At 35.4% G+C, this 20030-nt stretch overlaps 1 protein-coding gene across 1 annotated transcript in view; it reads left to right on the plus strand.

Moving 5' to 3' along the window:
* Nucleotides 1–239: 239 nt before the first annotated feature.
* IMMP2L (inner mitochondrial membrane peptidase subunit 2) overlaps nucleotides 240–20030 on the plus strand; it is a 28215-nt gene continuing 8424 nt past the window's right edge. The window contains 1 exon segment of the mRNA XM_027838881.1: nucleotides 240–374. Coding sequence (XP_027694682.1) covers nucleotides 240–374 — 135 coding nt within the window.

Here is a 20030-nt window from a genome sequence, read left to right on the forward strand (position 1 = left end):
AATCAAAGGTTTTCTATTAGTAAAAAAGGGTTCAGTATGAAAATGTGTTAGGAGAAGAAGTCATTGTTTTGCTATATCATATATATATGTATGTATTTATCTTATACTTAATTGTTTTAAATGTCTCATATTTTTCCTTCCTGTTTAATTCACTTATCAAATAACAAAAGACCTCTTTTGAAAAATTCCTGCTTTTCTTATGAGTGATTTTTACCTTTTTTCCCTTCATCTTTTTAGGGATGGGATTGATAAAAGGCTTTGGGAGATGATATTTGAAGACCTTTGTGAGAGGTTTCTTTGTTGCTATGCTTACAACAGTAACTTTTCTGGATTGAGTGGCCTGTGTTGCAAGAGTAGACGGTGCTTCAATGCAGGTATAATTCATAAAAGCTTTATTTCTGATAAGTATTTTTAATATATTCAACAAGACCTGTGCTTTTCATTTACAAAGTACTAGAAACGAGAACCAAGTTGAATGTTTTCATGATGAAGCCAGTCTTTAGACTGAAAGTCATATGCAAGAAGAAAAAGACAAATTTTGATGAAGTTTTACTTGACTAAATTGTTGGTATTTTCTGGAATACTACATATTATGTAAAGTAGAGAGACATTGTTGTGTGGAGGATATAGATTCACCTTTGCAGCCAGGAAGATACAGGCTATATGACCCTGGCTAAGCCATTGAACCACTCAGAACTCTAGGCAACAACTCTCTAAGTTTCAGTTCAGAGAAGGCGCAAACCTGTGTTAATAAGAGGAGTTTCCTTACCAGCCAGTTATCTATACTAACAAAATCATAGGCCTAGTTCTTATCCCTACTTAATTATGTAATAACCAGAGTAGGATTAAAATTGAATGAGAAAATTTGTTAGATGACTTTTTGTGTTGATTTTCCTTAGAGAAATAATTAGAGATTCTAGGAAACATTTATTAAGAATAACTTACTACTTTGAGATATTTGAATCAAATGTCTATTACTTAGAAAATAATATCTCATATCTACGATTATTACTATTTTGCTTAGCTGTATTTCTACATTTTTGGTGGGGGATGTTATGGAGGACTAGATATTAGAGATGTTTAGTTATTTTATTATTAATATATTTGTGAACCAGGTAGAAAAGTACTGGTGCAATAATTTTAGATATTTCAGATGTTGATATCAGCATGTTGAAGACCAGAAAGATTGTGTTCAGTCACACTGAAAATCCTCTGGATTGTATACCCATTTATGGATTGTATATCCAAAATTTAGGAAATGGTCTTTTTGAATGGTCAGACATTTTCTTCTTTAAAGATATCCAAAACAGAACTCATTATTTTTCTGCCTAAGGCCTTCCCCACTTGTGCCTTTCCTATTCCTTTAGAGGGCAACACCATCCTCCCAGTCTCTCAGGCTTACAACCTAGTGGTTATCTCAACTCCTTAATGTCTCTCACTCCACCATATCCAAGCTGCCTGTCAGTTTCATTTCTGTAACATCTCTCATATATGTCTCTCTTTCTTCTCTGATACTGCTACTACTCTAGGGCAGGCCCTCACGACCTCATGCCTAGACTATTGCAATAGCCTGATGGTGAGTATGTCTTCCTCAAATCTCTCCCCACTCTAATCTGTCCTCCATTCAGCCACCAAAGTGACTTTCCTAAAGCTTGGGTCTGTCCATGTCACTTCCCTACTCAATAAACTCTAATGACTCCATATCACCTCTAGGATCAAATACAAAATTCTCTGGTATTCAAAGCTCTTCATAACCTAGTCTTTTTCTGTCTTTCCAGATTTCAGGCCTTGTCTAGTTATACTCCCTCTGTGACCCCTAATGATGTTAGGGTTCTGAAGAAAAATGTGTCATATCCTCAGATTTGAATGTTAGTAATTTATCCTTGTTTAGTCCTTTACCTTTGCTCATTCATGTTTATCTTTTTATGATTCTCTTCACTCTTGTATTTGAACTTCAAAATTTCTACACAGCTCTGGTCTTTTCATCAGTAATGCTTGGCAGTCCTATTTCATTAAAAGTTCTTTCCCTACCTTGTGACATTATACTCAGTTTTGATAGGTAAGTCATTCTTGGCTTCAAGATAATGTTCTTTACCTTGTAGAATATTGTATTTTGAGTTCTCCATTCCTTTAGAGTGTCAGCTTCTAAATCATGTGCAATCCTATCTGTGGCTCCTCACTACCTGAAATTTTTCTGTTTGCTTGCAATATTTTTTTGTTTTTTACTTGAAAACTTTAGATTTTGGCTAAGTATTCCTGGGACTTACCATTTTTGAGTTTCCTTCCAAAGATTACTGGAGGGTTAGTCCAACTTCTGCTTTGCCCTCTGATTCTAAGAGATCTGGGCAGTTTAAAGATTTCTTGAAATAGTATATTTGAGGTTTTTTTTTTATCACGGCATTCAAGTAGTCCTATGATTCCTAAAATTTTTTTTCTCTTCAGTCTGTTTTTCAGGTCAGTTGCTTCTGCTGTGAAATACTATATATTGCTTTTATTTGTCAGTATTTTGACGTTGCTTTAATATTTCTTGTCGCCTTATATAGTTATTTGCTCCTATTTGGTTCATTCTAATTTTCAGGAAGTTTGTTGCTTGGGTAGGGTTTTGTACCTCATGTGCCAAGCTATTAATTCCCTTTCTGATTTTTTCCTCTGTAGCTCTCATTATTTTTCTCTAGCAATTACATTCCACTTATAAAAACATTTTAAAAACTCTTTTAAAAGCTATGGCTTAGTTTCTTCCAGGCATTCTAGTTAAGTGTGTGACCAAACTATCTTTTTTCTCTGAGCCTTGCTTATAGATGTTTTGAAGTCATTCTCTTCTTCTGAATTTATGCCTTCAGCTTCCCTGCCACTGTAATACTTCATTATGGTGGGATTATTTTTTTTTCTTTGTTGATTCCTTCAACTACTTCCTGACTTCAAACCTGATATTAGGGATGGGCTCTGCAGCATTTCGGGAGAAAGTGTCCGGGCTGGTACTGTTGCTGCTTTATTGGGAAACCGAATGTTCTGTCATTCCAGGATTTTAGAGGACAGGCTGAGGACCTATAAAATTTCAGTGATTCTCGAGTGGTGTGATCCAGGGCAAAGTCTTACTGTTGCTCCTTTCCTCATGTCTCTGGTCTGAGCTTTGCAAGTCCCTGATGCTGAGTTTGATTCTGAGCAGGGCTGCTGGTTTCAGTCCCTGTGAGTCAACTGAAAAGCTCACCATGGCAGAATTACAGGCTTCTCTTTGGGATTCCTGTCCTCATTCCTCTGCAGGCTAGGCTAGACAGTACTAATGAGATCCTGCTCTGAGCCTGGAGACTGAACTACACCACTGCTCCTGGTAGCTTCTGAATTTCCTCCTTTCTAGATAAAATGTTTAAGACATCTCTACATAGGTAACTGACCTGAGTGCCACGCTGCTCAGTCCTCTCTGGATCTGTGACCTAAAACTGGGTAGGGAGAGACAAGCTGCCACTTTATACCTCTCCCTATCTAGGGGTGACATGGTATGGATCTAGTAACTTTTCTTGCCCTGATTAACAGCCTCTCCTTGAGCACTCATGTGTGACTGTCTCCTGGCCTAACCCCATCCCGAGCAACTGCCAGCTTCCTTGTCAGTCTCCTTATGCTAACCTGGACTAGACAAATGGCTCACCGTAACTTCTTCTGTATATCCCCATCAGGATTCAGTCTGATTGAAACATTTGATACATCCTCTAGATGACTAGAGAAGTTTTGTGGAGGGGAGTTTACTGTTCTGCTTCCTACCACTCTAAAATTTTGATTCTACCTCCAAACTTTCTCTCTTTCAAATTTTCCTATTTCTCTTGAGGGCACCATAATCCTACTACTCACCTAAGTACTTAACTTCAGTGTTGTTCTTGAATTCTAACTTTTGTTCATCTTACATATCCAATCCATTGCCAAATCTTCTTCCTTCTATTTTCACAACATCTCATAAAATGTTGATTATTATTTACATTTTCTTTTTTTACCTAAGATTGAGTATGGCATATCGTCTGAATCATTTTACATTGAAAGTCATTACCTTTGAAAATTGTAGTTTTTTTTTTCTTTTTAAAAGAAAAAGTATTGAATAGCAGTTTAACATTGGATATAAAGAATGTTATGGTGTACTTTTGAAACTTCAGAGGTGCTTTGGTTGGATACAGCTTAATGACCCAAATTAGAGTTTTGACTGGATGTGGGATTTGTTGCTGTTTGTCTTTCATGGTTGAAGAGGACCAAAATAACATCACAATGTCAGGGTCAATGTACAGTGTGTTGGGCTGTGGCTGATCATACCAATATGAGCTTGGAAGGCTCTACACCAAGTCAGGCACAAAGAGTCCATATGACCATTTGGGAGGGAGATGTCTCTAAATTTGTACATTTCACATTTCTTTGGAGCTACCACAATTTTACTTTGCTTACAGAGCACAGTGCCTTCTTTAATATGGGAACACCATGTCAGATGATCCTGTGCCAATGTCTCCCATGTCTCTCAAAGTTCATCAGAGAGACCTTGAGAGTATCCTTATATCTCTCTTCTTCTGACCATTTGATTGGACATGGGACTATACTGGTAAAAAGTAACCTGAGACCTTTAATAACCTTACAAGTTAAATTTTGGATTTCCTTTGAATTAAGATGCCTGGGCAAGGGCCACTAGCTGAGAATGTAAAAATATCTAAAATTTGTAAATTCAAAACTAGAATCTAAGAGTTAAACAGGTAAATGAAAGGATGTCTTAATACAAATTGAAGAAATACAGATTCACTATCTTGTGGATCAGATGATAAGTATACCATTTGTTAAAGTTTTAAATTATAATTATACAAAATTCAACTCATTTTCTCTTTCTCTGTTTAACTAGAAGAAGATAACACTTCAAAATATTACAATACAGTGCTCTCTGGTAGACTTCAGAGGTGATTTATGTGGAATACATTACAAAACTATAGCATATGAGGAAAAGTGAAGTTCAACCAGCATGTAACCTTTTATCCAGTAATAGCACACATCCATTGGCTTTGTGATTGTCTTGACTTTAAGCTATCTGTGAATGAGTCCCTAAGAACTAGATTTGTAATAACCTTCTTAGGCTCCTAGCTGGCTTTTTGCACTGATTATCTTCTTTCCTGCTGAGTTTGAAATTAAAAATTCTGTCCAAAAAAAGAGTAAGCAATAGGCCTGCTTTCTTTTTAAATCTGTGTTTTCATTTTTAAACTCAGAGAGAGTTTAATATTATTCAGTAATCATTGTAGGTTGCTACTGTTTTGACTTTCTGGCAAGCTGGTTACTAGAAGACCATCAAGAACTATATTGTGATTTATGCACAGTCACTTAAAACAGAGTTGGAGAATTTCACTGTTATAGCTGATTTTGCATTTTCCTAGGGCTGGGGACCACCTGGTGCAAACTCTTATCCTATGCTGACTCTTCTAAATTCTAGTTTTCCATGATTCTGCAGGGATCAGTGTTAAAGGAAGCTAGGATTTAATTTTAGCATACTTTATTGGCTTGTGTGTATTTTCTTCTCAAATTACCTTTTCCTCAAATCCTCATCTGAGCTTTTTGCCCCTTAGGAAGTTACAGTTTTTATGTAGTTCTCTAACTTGTTATTAATAGAGAATTCAAGTAGATTAGTTCATATTTATTGCACTCAAAGTATGTGAAATTGAAACAGCTGGTGTGTGATAACTTTGTAATGCGCCTTTATGGATTTTCCTTTAATTCCTATGATACCACAGATACGAGCATGTTTTATGTAGTCTATTATATCTTCAAACACCTTTCATTTGCTCTCCCATTTGATTCACCATACTTGTTGGTATATTAAGGTTTTTCTTTTACATCAGCAGTATTTGAATATGATTTTTCTTAGCATGTTTTAAAATTATGGACGAATTATTCATGTCCTTGGAGAACATTTATTTTTCTTGTGATTGATTTGTGGCATATTATGGTAAATTGTGGATTTATTAATTTAATACATGTTTATTAAGCACATGCTAGGTAAACTATACTTTACTAGATGCTGAGAAAATTTAAAGTATAAATATGATGGGTTCCCTTCTTCTAGGAGCTAAACTTAACTTGTTGCTTCACTGAAGGAAGATTTTGTGGAGCACATGGGATTTAAGGTAGAGTTTTAAGCATATTAGCAATGATGGGAATTCAGCTCTTATGAAATAAGTTTAAAAGAAATTTGGTAATATTTTAAAAGTTGTTGGAGAATCCCTATGTCCTTTTTGCAAAATTCAACTTTGATAATCGTTCAATGAAAAGACTTCAGAAGGAATGAGATTTGTACTCTTGATGGGTATGGGTTCTGTACTGTTAAGTCCTAGAGCGCCCATTAAATGATCTGCACACATTAGTTATCCAATACTTGTTGTTGTCTAACTGTTACATTGCACTTAACTGAAAGTCAGATAACTTTTCATCGGTCAACAAGAAGTAATTGAGTGGGTCAATCTGGGAGGGCTTCTAGAATAGGCAAACTTTGAATAGTAATTAAAGTAGGGAGGTCAATTATTCCTAAGCAGGGATAAATTAAGCCTGAATCCTAAATCCAGGGCCTCTAAAGGCTCCCCCCCAGATTTTCTAAGGAGATTAGATCTGGTTGAGGTTCAAGTTGATTCACATTGATCTGAAAATGCCTGAATAGTTCTTCATCTAATCACAGCAAAATACTGTTTTCCACATATAAGTAGGACTTGGACTGAAGGAGAAGGAATTGTGAAGAAATTTTGATTAGCTTTGCAGTTAAAATAGGGGGAGTGTGAATGGTTAGATAGGAACTGAATATAATATTTACCTGCAAATATTATGATCTTTCCATTATACTTTATACAGTTGAAGGGAAATGGAGGTTTCATATCCTAAATTAGAAACTGATTTGATTTGATGAGTAAAACTTGGATTGGTTGTAAGTTTCTTAAGCACATCCAAGTTCTGAAACCATGATCTGAGAAAGCCTTTGAAATTTCCTGGTGGCCTCTAAAATGTGTATTCTACTTACTAGATAGTAGTTTGTGGCTCTTTCTTTATTGTAAGCAAAGAAGACTGCTTTGGCAAGGGTATTTTTTACTTTTTGAAAGAATGAAAGCTAGAGCTATATGAACTGATGCAAAGTAAAGCGAGAACTGGAAACTCAGTTTACACAGTAATAGCAATGTTCTAATGATAATAAATTGTGAAAGACTTGGATACTCTAATCAATACAGTGATCTAAGACAATTCCAAAGGACTTATGACAAAAAAGATGCTATCCAGAGAGAGAACTAATGAACTCCCAGTGCAAGTTGAAGTATAATTTTTTTGCTTTTTTTTTGCAATATGGCAATATGGAAATGTTTTGCATGATTTCACATGTATAATTGATATCATATTGTTTGCCTTCTCAGTGGGTGAGGAGGGAGGGAATCTGGAACTCAAAATTTAAAAAGAAAAGAATGTTAAAAATAAATAATAAAAGAAAGAATAAAAGATTGAGATGAAGGGATTTAAAAATGAATGTAATTGTCTATATGAGAGAAGCTATGTTATGTGATGAAGCCTGAATATTTAGAAAAAAAAAAGAATCCAAATTGTTGATTAATTCTGAGATGATGGCATCTGAATCTGTCTTTTGAAAAAAATGAAAGGATAAGTGAATTTTTAGCTTAAACTCGTACAAAATAGACTTTCAGCTTTATTTTAAACTAGACAAAGCAGGCATTTCTAATATTTCAGTAAGCTTTGACAAGTGTTTCCTTCTCTTGTTGGCAGTTACATCACTGAAGTACTTGCTGAAAATGGAATTGAGTTGTGAAAATAAAATCATACCGTAAACATTAATACTTATTCTTGATCATTTTAATCTACTCAACAATGTGATGGAAGATTACAATCATATACAGGCAATCTTAGTCCACTTTTCTTTTAAAGTATTATTAGAATTAGTCAATAAATATTTATTAACACTAACACAACAATCAAAACCTTCATCATTAACACTTAAAAAAGATAGGAATCTAATAAAAATGATATCAGTTTTATACATGTTAAGTGGTTAAGAAATATATGAATAGTACAATAAATAGGGGTCATGTCTGCAGCCTTAGGCTGTTGCTTGGCCCATGTGGTGGTTCTCACAGGAGTCAGGTTTGCAAAGGTGAGTCACTGTGGGTAGGAGAGGGGCCTCAATGGATCACAACCCTAGGTAAGTCATGGTGGAAAGTGGGGAAGAGGTTGGGATGGTCCCAATCCCTTTTTTTAGCCCACAGCTCCTCCTGTACCAGAAGATAAACATTAAATATGGCACTTTATTTTGGGAAAAAAAACCCTTAAATTTACTTGTAGGAAGTGGGTGTCAGAAGGATTGCAACTTGTGAGTTATTGTGAAGTAGTCCAGTTTTCTGTGTTCTCTGTTTCTCACCCATGAAATGCTGATTAAGCAAGCACAAAATTCTTGTTATTCTCACGTTGTCCCCTAATAGATCAATCACACTGGAACAAATTTGCATTTTAAAAACAAGTTTTATAGCAGAACTGATTGTACAAATAAGAAGAAAGACAATTCTAAGCCTCAAGAAGCTTACATTCTAATAAGAAACACAGCACATGAAAGGAAGCTGAAAACGGGTAAGGAAAGAATGTACTTGGCTTGGGCTTGATGGAAAATTACAGAGGAATATAGCCTGGTAAGAAATGAAGACATGGCTGGCCAGGGTGTCCTCCTTGTAAATTGAGGTTCTGGGATGAACCCTTCACCATCCAATCAGAGAGAGAGACTCCAGGCACAGAGAAGTCTTCCAAGTTATGAGTTTTGGGGATGAAATGATCTTCTAGGATCAAGAGGTTTTGGGGCATGATGGAGAAGTCCAGAGGAATGGAACTTGGTAGCAATTTATTTTATGTGAATTTGCAAAATTTATTTTGATATTTCTCCTTAACAAGCAAACACACCATCCACCACAGGAAAATAAATAAATATATATTTTTTAAATTCAGTGCATTTTTTATTAAGATTTAGGTACCATGACAGTTGCTGAATATATAAAGATTGGAAAAAGCAAACAACATTCTAAATCCTCAAGAAGCTTACAGTCTATTGGGTGATGTGACATGTATACCAGTCAATATAATATAAAGCTTGTCCTTAAAGAAAAAGAAAGGTCAACAACAAAATGACGAGGGAGTACATACCAGGCAATGAGGATATAAACTGGGCAAATTCATGGAAGCAAGACAGGACATGGGAACAGCTAGATGTACAGTTTGGCTGGAATGTAGAGTACATGAAAGAGAGTAATGTGAAATAATTCTGGAAAGTCAGGTTGCAAGTTGATTGTGGAGGCTTTACATGCTAGATTAAGGATATTCTATAGGAAATAAGGAACCACTGAAGGTTTTTTGAAGTGACAAGGAAGTGACATGAATTATTTTGGCAGTTTTGTGAAAGAGAACTTGAACATGATTGTACTGTAAGCAGAGAGAATGATTAAGATTTCCAGTGTACTTTCTTCACAATTGTTAGTTAAGTAGTACAAATATTCTCATCTTCATTTTAGATATGAAGAAACTGAGTCTCTGAAAGTTTAAGTGAATTATCTAGGATTACATCACAAATTAACTTATGAGGAACAGTTTGAACCCAAGTCTTCTGACTATTATATGTCCAATATTCTATATGCTTCATTGCCTGTTTGCACTGTGAATTTAGGCAATAGGTGTTGAAGGCCAGAATAAGGAGGGTAGCAGTCTGTGTGGAGGTGAAAATTGATAGGTCTTGGAAAGGATTGTTAGGAAGGGAAAGGAAATCTGAGGTTTAAGGTTGGAAGATTAGTTGAATAGTGGTAACATCAACAGAAATAGAAAATCCTTTCAATTGTTACTGAAGAAAACTTTGCTTTGCTTTCATCCAAAAGAGTTCATTTCCTGTGATCCAGTTTTAGATTTGAATTATAGTTAATATGTTATTATTTGATAATGAGAAAGAGGGGATTATTTGTGGCTTCCGTTTTCTCATCGGCCTTCTGGTACTGAGCTAAGTGAATAGATCTGTTCCAAGAATTAAGTTCTTTAAATTATATTTGTGTATTTATTTAAAATGATATCCCATTTTTGTCTATTGTTACTCTTCAAATAGGGTACAGTACTATCATTAGCAATATACTAATGACACATAAATAGTTACTTTGCAATTAGGTTTCAAAAATGCCATTTTTAAATTTATAGGACATTGTAGCTTTGCTTACATTCTTTTCTTAGCAATGCCATTCCTATCTAAGCAGTTATAACTTCATACTTGAAAAGCTTCATGTGCGATAATAAAATGAAAAGCTATATTATCAAAATTAGTAGTTTGAGCTATGAGTTGCACATAACTTTTTGAAATTATTAATTCACTTTTGACAATATACTGAATTAATGCATTCCATATTCCAGCTGAACTGGCCTCTTTGCTGTGCTCTGAATCCGAACTCACAATTTCATCTCCTGCTATGTTTGCACAGGCAGTCCTCAGGCTTAGAATGGATATTTTCCTCTACTCCACCTCTTCAGTTTTTTTCTTTTTTTTCTTCTTTTATGTTTTGTTCTTGTATCCAAGACCTTGATTTAATTCTTTTTTTGTTATTTTTTATTATTATTAATTTATTTATTTTAGTTTTCAACATTTACTTCCACAAGATTTTGAGTTCCAAATTTTCTCCCTATCTCATCCCTCCCCCACCCCAAGATGGCATGCATTCTGAATACCCCTTCCCCTAATCTGCCCTCCCTTCTGTCTCTCTCCCTCCCTTCTCTTATCCCCTTCCCATTCAATTTTCCTATAAGGGAGGATAAATTTCTATACCCCATTTCCTATGTATCTTATTTCTCAGTTGCATGTGAAAACAATTTTTTTTAAATTTGTTTTTAAAACTTTGGGTTCCAAATTTTCTCCCTTCCTCCCTCCCCACCCACCCTCATTGAGAAGGCAGGCAACTTGATACAGGTTATACATGTGTAGTCATGCAAAATACTTCCATAGTAGTCATGTTGTGAAAAACTAACTATATTTCCCTTAATCCTATCCGGTCCCACATTTATTCTATTATCTCTTTTGACCTTGTCCTTCCTTAGAAATGTTTGCTTCTGATTACCTACTCCCCCAATCTGCTCTCTCCTCTATCTTCTCCCCACTCTCTTGTCCCCTTACCCCCTATTTTCCTGTCGGGTAAGATAGATTTCCATACCCAATTGAGTGTGTATGGTATTCCCTCTTTAAGCCAAATCCAATGAGAATAAGATTCACTCATTCCCTCTGACCTTCCCCCATTTCCCCTCCACTGTAAAAGTCTTTTCTTGTCTATGTGAGATAATTTACCCCATTCTCCCTCTCCCTTTCTTCTTCTCCCAGTATAATTCTCTCACCCTTAATTTAATTTTATTTTTTTCTTTTCCATCTGTTTTTTTATTTTAATTTTTTTTTATTTTTAACATGTGTTTTTAAAACTTTGGGTTACAATTTTTCTCCCTTCCTCCCTCCCCACCCACCCTCATTGAAAAGGCAAGCATGTCGATACGGGGGCCTCTGTCGATACAGGCTATAGATGTGTAGTCATGCAAAACACTTCCATAGTAGTCCTGTTGTGAAAAACTAAGTATATTTCCTTTCATCTTATCCTACCCCCTATTTATTTTATTCTCTTTTTTGACCCTGTCCCTCCTCAGAAGTGTTTGCTTTTGATTGTCCCCTTTCCCAATCTGCCCTCCCCTCTATCAACCCCCTGCTCTCTTGTCCCCTTCCCCCCTTATTTTCCTGTAGGGTAAGATAGATTTCCAAACCCCATCGTGTATGTTATTCCCTCCTTAAGCCAGATCCTGTGAGAATAAGATTCACTCATTCCCCCTCACCTTCCCCCATTTCCCCCTCACCTTCCCCCATTTCCCCTCCACTGTAAAAGCCTTTTCTTGTCTGTTTCATGTGAGATATTTTACCTCATTCTACTTCTCCCTTTCTCCTTCTCCCAGTATAATCCTGTCTCACCCCTTAATTTTATTTTCCAGATATCACCCCTTCATCTTCCACTCACCCTGTGCCCTCTATCTATCTATCTATCTATACATACATGTAATTTTTTTCCCTCCCACTACCCTAATACTGACAAAGGACTCATAAGTTACAAATATCATCTTTCCCTGCAGGAATGCAAACAGTTCAACCTTAATAAGTCTCTTATGATTTCTCTTTCCTGTTTACCTCTTCCATGTTTCACTTGAGTCTTATATTTGAAGATCAAATTTTCTATTCAGCTCTGGTCTTTTTCACATCAATGCTTAAAAGTCCCCTATTTCATTGAATGACCATTTTTTACCCTGAAGGATTATACTTAGTTTTGCTGGGTAGGTGATTCTAGGTTGTAGTCCTAACTCCTTTGCCCTCTGGAATATCATACTCCATGCCCTCCAGTCCCTTAATGTAGAAGCTGCTACATCTTGTGTTATCCTGATTGTGTTTCCACAATACTTGAATTGTTTCTTTCTGGTTGCTTGCAATATCTTCTCCTTGACCTGGGAATTCTGGAATTTGGCTACAATATTCCTAGGAGTTTTCCTTTGGGGATCTCTTTCAGGAGGTGATTGGTGGATTCTTTCAATTTCTATTTTGCCCTCTGGTTCTAAAATATCAGGGCAGTTTTCCTTGATAATTTCTTGAAAGATGATGTCTAGGCTCTTTTTTTGATCATGGCTTTCAGACAGTTCAATAATTTTTAAGTTCTCTCTCCTGGATCTATTTTCCAGGTCAGTTGTTTTTCCAAGGAGATATTTCACATTCTCTTCTGTTTGTTTTTTTTTCATTCCTTTGGATTACTGTTACAGTGCCTTGATTTCTCAAATTGTTACTAGCTTCCAATTGCTCCATTCTAATTTTTAAGGAAGTATTTTCTTCAGTAAGCTTTTGGACTTCCTTTTCCATTTGGTCAATTTTGCTTTTTAGGGCATTCTTCTCCTCATTGGCTTTTTGGACCTCTTTTGCCATTTGGGTGAGGCTATTTTTTAAGGTGTTATTTTGCTCAGTATTTTTTTGGGTCTCCTTTAGTATCACTCTCAGTTTTTCCTCTCCTTCTCTTTCTTGCTTCTCAAAATCCTTTTTGAGCTCTTCCATGGCCTGGGACCAATTCATATTTTTCTTGGAGGCTTTGAATGTAGGAGCTTTGGCTTCTTTGTCTTCTTCTGGTTGTATGTTTTGATCTTCTTTGTCACCAAAGTAAGATAATATAGTCTGACTCTTTTTGCGCTGCTTGCTCATGATCCCAGTCAATTACTTGAGTTATAAACTCTTTGTTAAGGTAGGAGTCTATTTCCAGTGTGGAGAATGTACTGTCCCAAGCTTCAGGGGTTTTGTGTAGCTGTTTTCAGAGGTACTTCTAGGGACCTGTAAATTTTCAGTTTTTCCAGGGTGCTATGATCAAGGGGAAGGTATTTACTCCTTTCCTGGCCTGTGCTCTGGTCTATGAGCACTCTTTTCTGTCTTGGAACTGTGAGGAGGGTTTCCTCTCCACAGCCACTACAAGCTCTACCACACCAGCACTCCTCCTTGCCCCAGGACCACCACCCTGAACTGTGACCCAGATCCAAGCATGGGCAAAGCAAGAGAATCCTGCACCAGCAGAGAGATCCCTACAATCCCTCTCTGATCAGCCACTCAATTTCCCCTCAATCTGTGGGCCAGAAGCTCAGGAGGCAGCCAACCTCCTGGGGCTGGAACCCCACTGTGCTTCTCTCTCAGCACTGTAGAAACAGATTTTTCCCACTGACCTTCTAAGTTGTCTTTGGTGCTCATGGGTTGAGAAGTCTGGAAACTGCCACAGCTGCCTGTGATTCAGTCCTCTGAGGACTTTTCCAGGTTTGCTGTGGCCTGCGCACCCACAACAAACTGTGGTCCTCTCCCCACCCAGTGCGATATACCTTTCTGATCAACCATCCAGGCTGTTTTTCGCAGGAAATTTTTTCACTCTTTCTTTTTGTGGGTTCTGCTGCTTTAGAATTTGTTTAGAGACATTTTTTATAGGTATTGGGAAGGGTTTGGGGGAGCGCTCAAGCAAGTCACTGCTTTTACTCTGCCATCTTGGCTCTGCCCCTCCTCACCCCTTAATTTTATTCTCCAGATGTCACCCCGTCATCTTCAACTCACCCTGTGCCCTCTGTTTGTCTATCTATGTATATACGTATCTATCTATTTATCTATCTATATACATACATATAATATTTTCCCTCTAACTACCCTAATACTGACAGAGATCTCATTTGTTACAAATGTCATCTTTCCATGCCAGAATATAAACAGTGCAACCTTAATAAGTCCCTTATGATTTCTCTTTCCTGTTTACCTCTTCATGTTTCTCTTGAGTCTTGTATTTGAAAGTCATATTTTCTATTCAGCTCTGCTCTTTCCACAAGAATCCTTGATAGTCTTGTATTTCACTCAATGCCCATTTTTCCCCCTTAAGTACTATACTCAGTTTTGCTGGGTGATTCCTGGTTGTAATCCTATCTTCTTTGACCCCTGGAATATTATATTCCAAGTCCTCTGGTCTCTTAATATAGAAGCTGCTAAATTGTGTGTTGTCCTGATTGTGTTTCCACAATACTTGAATTGTTTCTTTCTAGCTGCTTGCAATATTTTCTCCTTGACCTGGAAACTCTGGAATTTGGTTACAGTATTCCTAAGAGTTTTCCATTGGGGATCTCTTCTAGTTTTGAACTGCCTCTTCTGACCTTCAACTGTGGTATCCTCTAATGTAGAGCCTTTCCTGATTTCTCTTTCTGTCATCAAATTATATGATTTAGTTATCTGTTTACATGTTGTATCTAAAATAGAATGCCAGTTCCTTAAGGGTGGGGATCTTTTTTATTTCTGTTTTTTTATCTCCAGTCTCTTGAACAATAGTAGGTATTTAACAAACACTTATTATATTGAATTGAATTTGTAGAGGCCTTTCAACATGTAGTTTTTTAAAGGCACACACCCACCCACACACATATATTTATTGCATGTCAGTACTGCCCAGAAACTAAGAGACTGTCCTTAAGTGAAATTTGATAGAAAATCTAAAACATTTCAAAGCATTCTCCCCCCTTACTTTTTACTATTTCCATTCCTCTAAAAAGTTTTCTGAAGTGTGGTTTTTGTTATGTTTCATTTTCCTGGTTTAAGAATAATAGGATCATAGGATTTAAATGTGGAGGGAACCTCAGAGATCATCTAATCTAACTCTTCATGTTACAGTGGGAAAAAACTGAAGCCCAGAGGTCAAATGAATTGTCCACGGTCATTTAGGTAGTAACAGTCCTATTGGAGATTTGAATGTAGACCTTCTGACTCTAAAACTAATGCTTTTTTTCCACTAACAAGAGGGAACACTGAAAATACTTTGGAGTACCAGGTCATTTACATTGTTCATCTCATTTTTTTTCATTAGTCTGTTTTGTCTTCAATTTTTAAATATATTTATTTGTGAAATATATGATTGTTTGGTGTTTACTTAAAAGGGATTTCTTCTTTGGTGGAGTGCCTTATAGAGCCATGTTTGGCCCTGTGCTGTTTAATGAATGTTCTCAGCAGTAACTTAAACAAAGTTATCAATGGCACGCTCATCAGATTTCCAAGTGATATAAAAGTGGAAAGGACAGCCACAAAACTGGATGACAGAGTAAGGATTCTGAGAGATGCTGACAAGTTGAAACATGGGGCTGAAGATAATCAAAATTTCAAAAGGAATACAGCAAAAGTCTTACACTTGGGGTTCAAAAGTTCAGTTTCATAACTACAAGATGGAGGGAGTATGGTTAGACAAGCAGTTTATCTGAAGAAGATCTATAGGTTTAATATACTTTAGACTTATTAAGGGTCAATAGTATTGTATGGAAACCAAAAAAATTTATATGATTTTAGACTACTTTAAAACAGACACAGTATTCTAAATGAAGGAAGTGATAGCTTCACCACTCATGTCTTACCTGCCCAGGACAGAGATATGTACTTTGTATGTATTCAAGGCCACCCTAGGGTAAATAGGGCCTTGAGAAAATATTTCTTTGGGGGCCTCTGTTTATATAAACAATTTGATGGCAACTATCAATTTGCATCTTTTTTAGATGGAAGAATTTTAAAATTTACATTTATTACAGTTAAGGTCAAGACATTGTTGCTGTTGCAAGACATTAATGGTCATGATGTATTTTTAAAAAAAATTTGAACAAACTATGAATTATTTTGTGAATTATTAAGAATTTAGCTAAAGCACTAAGAATTTTAAGTAATCAGTGTAGGACATATTAGAAATTCTATGAAGCAAATATAGGGTACTGAAAACTATTAGCTTCAGAATATAAAGTGTATCTAGAGCTAGTTTATTATTATGTTGTTATTATTTACTGAATTCTATTGAGTATTTAAATAATGATTCAGTAATTTTTACACTACTTATAAAAATTGAAGTAGAAGGGATTCTATGAACTCCTTATATGAATTAAGTTCTTAATACCTAAATTCAGGGAGATAGGAAACAGAGAAATAAAGCTATAGACCAGCATCCCTAATGAATAACAATGCAAAAATATTTAGTATAATATTAAATGCAAAGAGGCTACAGTAACCTATTAAAGGAATCTATGCAGTGACCACATTGAATTTACATGAGGAATAGAAGGTTGGGTTCAATATTAAACTATAAATATAATAACTCATGTTAATGACAAAAATAAAATCACACGATAACATCAATAGGTATAGAAAAACCCATTTCTGTTTTTAAAAAGGCTTTCTTTCCTTAGTATAATAAATTTCTTTCCTTAGTATAATAAATTCTATCTACTTAAACCCAAGGACTAATATTATTTGTGGTGGAAAAAAATCTAAAATCCTTCCCAACAAAATCAGGAGTAAAGTAAGAAAGCCCATGACCACGATTTATCTGGTATAGATTCAGAAATTAAAGACAAAGGAAAATGAGGTATAAATGTGGGTAAAGAGGAAATAAAATGATCACTTTGGACAGATGTTAGCATGGTCTACATAGGGAACCCTAGAGATTCAGCTAAAATTAATTAAAATAACTAACAATTGAAGCAAGAAATGGGATATAAAAGAAAGCCACATAAATCATTAGCCCTTCTATACATTACCAACAAAATCCAACAGAAGTGATACAAAGAGGAATTACATTTAAAATGACTAAAGAATGGATAAAATATTTGGGAGTTCATCCACCAAAGTATGGGAATTATGTAATTATAACTACAAATTTTCTTAATAGAAATAAAGATATACCTAAATAATTAGAGAGATTTTAATTGCTCATTGTTGAGTTGTATCAATACAATAAAATATTATTATTTAGTTAACTTATTCAGTGTCATAAAAATCCAGTTACCAAAAGATTACTTTATAAAGCTAAGGAAAAAAATACAAAATTTACCTAGAGGAATGAAAATCAAGAATTTTGAGATGTGGTGAAAAGAAATGGGAAGAAAAGCAGACTAGGAATAGTGAATACCAAACTGGAAAGCAAGTCAATGATCAAAATTATTTGGTATTTGGTATTTGTATACACAATCCAGAAGCAAGTCAACTCCAGTCATCCTGACATGTATCTTGTCACTGGATCCAGATGACTCTGGAGGAGAGAGTGAGAATGGTGACTGCACAGCCCTACCTTGCTTAAATCCAATTCACTTGCTAGTCAAGACATCACCTTCCTGATGTCATTGGTCCTCTTCGAGAACAAAGGACAAACAATAACAACAACAACAATAATAACAACAACAACAACAACATAGTAGCAGAATGTTTGACAAAGCCAAAGACTAATTACTAGGGTAAGAATTTACTATTTGAAAAAGAAATATTAAGAATACTAAAAAACATTTTAAGAAGAATTTAAGAAGAAATTAGGTTAGACCACCATCTCACATCATGTCCTCTAATAAATCCCAACTGGATAAATGACCTAGATATAAAAGGTATCATCATAAAACAATTAAAGGAGCAGATAAGGAGATGAAATGGTGGATAAGGGAAGAATTCTTGACAAGACAAGGAATAGAGAGGGTCACAAGAGAAAAAATTGGATAATTTTGATTATATAAAATAATTTTTTGCCCAAACAAAATCAATGCAGTTAAAATTAGAAGGAAGATGGTTACTTCTGTTGGGAGGGTCTTTGTAATAGATTTCTTTTGTAAAGTTTTTATGTCCAAGATATATTGGGAACACATTCAACTATTTGCTAATAGATGTGGTCCAAATATGCACAGGTAGTTCTGAAAAGAGGAAAAGTAAGTAATCTATTACCATATCACATGTGCTAATTTCATTCTCCATTAGTTTATACAATTCTCACATATGTTTGAACCCATCTCTTTTATCATATCATATGGCATGATATATTCAGATAGCATAATTTTTTCAGCCATCCCCCAATTGATAGACACCTCTAGCTTCCAGTTCTTTACTACAAAAAATGCAGCTATTAGTATATGTGTAACGTGGATCCTTTCTTTTTATAGATTATATGACTACTGAGGGTATCACCTCATTTAACAGTACACAATTTGATGACTTTTTGGATTTAATTCCAAATTGTTTTCTGTAATGCCTGGACCAATGCATTGGTTCACCAACAGTGCATTATTATAATTTTTCTCCCACTGCTTCTTGAATAATTGCCATTTTTGTGAATCTTATTCATGCAAAATGTCAGAATCATTGTTAACCTATTGACTCTTGTGGATAAGGGTATGTTCAGATTGAGTCTTTGCCATAGGCGAGCAGAGAACAGTGATCTCTACTGCCAGACCCTAAAGACCTATGTGTTTGTCTTAGATACTACTACCCAGAGAGTGGAATGGCTTGAGGGCCAGATACTGAGTAAGAATATTTAAGTTCCCTAATTTTATTTCATGATGTCTTATGTTGTGAGATATTTGTTTCCTTATCTTGGGAATGCAGGTTCTGGTACTTGCATAATAGTGGATAATTACTTTTCGTGAGGTTTTTGGGTTGCTGTGTATTGCTTAAAGCAAATACTTTATAATCATATTGATAATGCAATCTGAAATAGAAGTTTTAAAAAATCTATTAAAACATTTTGAACTAGTACTACCTTTACAGGTTTTCTAAAACAACTGGAGTAGAGCATAGTGAAAACCTCAAAATGTTCCTTGGATCACATTATTTTGATTTGAGACTCTGGTCTCTAAAAGGAGATGTTAACAGCCTTCTGTTTTCTCCCAAGTAGAATTTAATCTTATTTGGATGCAACTGTCACCTGTAATTTTTTTTTTATTCTAGTTCCCTTTGGACATAGAACCTTGAAGGCTCTATACATTTCTGATCTAATTTTGGATTAGCTCTTGGATTAATCCCCATTATTCCTATCATCAACTTGGTTCAGTGTCCCATAACTCATGCCTGAATTAATGCAGTATCTTTCTAGCTAGTTTCCCTGATTCCATTGTTTTCTTTTGAAATCTATCTTATACATAAGACAAATTTTACCGAAGACCACATTTTTCATCATGTTTTGGAAACTCCTTTATTTTTTTAAGACTTCATAATTTAACTGTACTCTACTTACTCATTTTATTTTATCTTACTTTCCATCATGAACTGTATGCCAGTCTCCATATCATTCCCATATGTGCCATGCTTATCATTAATTTTCTTCCCAATTTTGATTCATCCTTCAAGGCCCAGTTCAGATTTTACCTTCCCCATGAAATTTTCCTGACTTCTCCAGAATATACTGTTTTTTACTGTTCTCTGAACTCCTTTAGTAGCATTTATAGTTAATAGCAACTATTTAGCACATGAATGTACACTATTTTGTATTGCTTTTTGCTTGCTTCATAAAAATGAATTAATTAAAAAGCATTTATTAAGAGCTTAATCTGAAAAGGCATGGTGCTAAGCACTTAGAATACAAATAGAAATGTATAACATTCTCAGCTTTCAAGGAGCTCCCAACTTGAATCGGGGAGACAACACATGTAGGAGGCTTCAG

The sequence above is a fragment of the Vombatus ursinus genome, unplaced genomic scaffold (genome assembly GCF_900497805.2).
Source record: "Vombatus ursinus unplaced genomic scaffold, bare-nosed wombat genome assembly UNPS02014830.1, whole genome shotgun sequence".
Taxonomy (NCBI): domain Eukaryota; kingdom Metazoa; phylum Chordata; class Mammalia; order Diprotodontia; family Vombatidae; genus Vombatus; species Vombatus ursinus.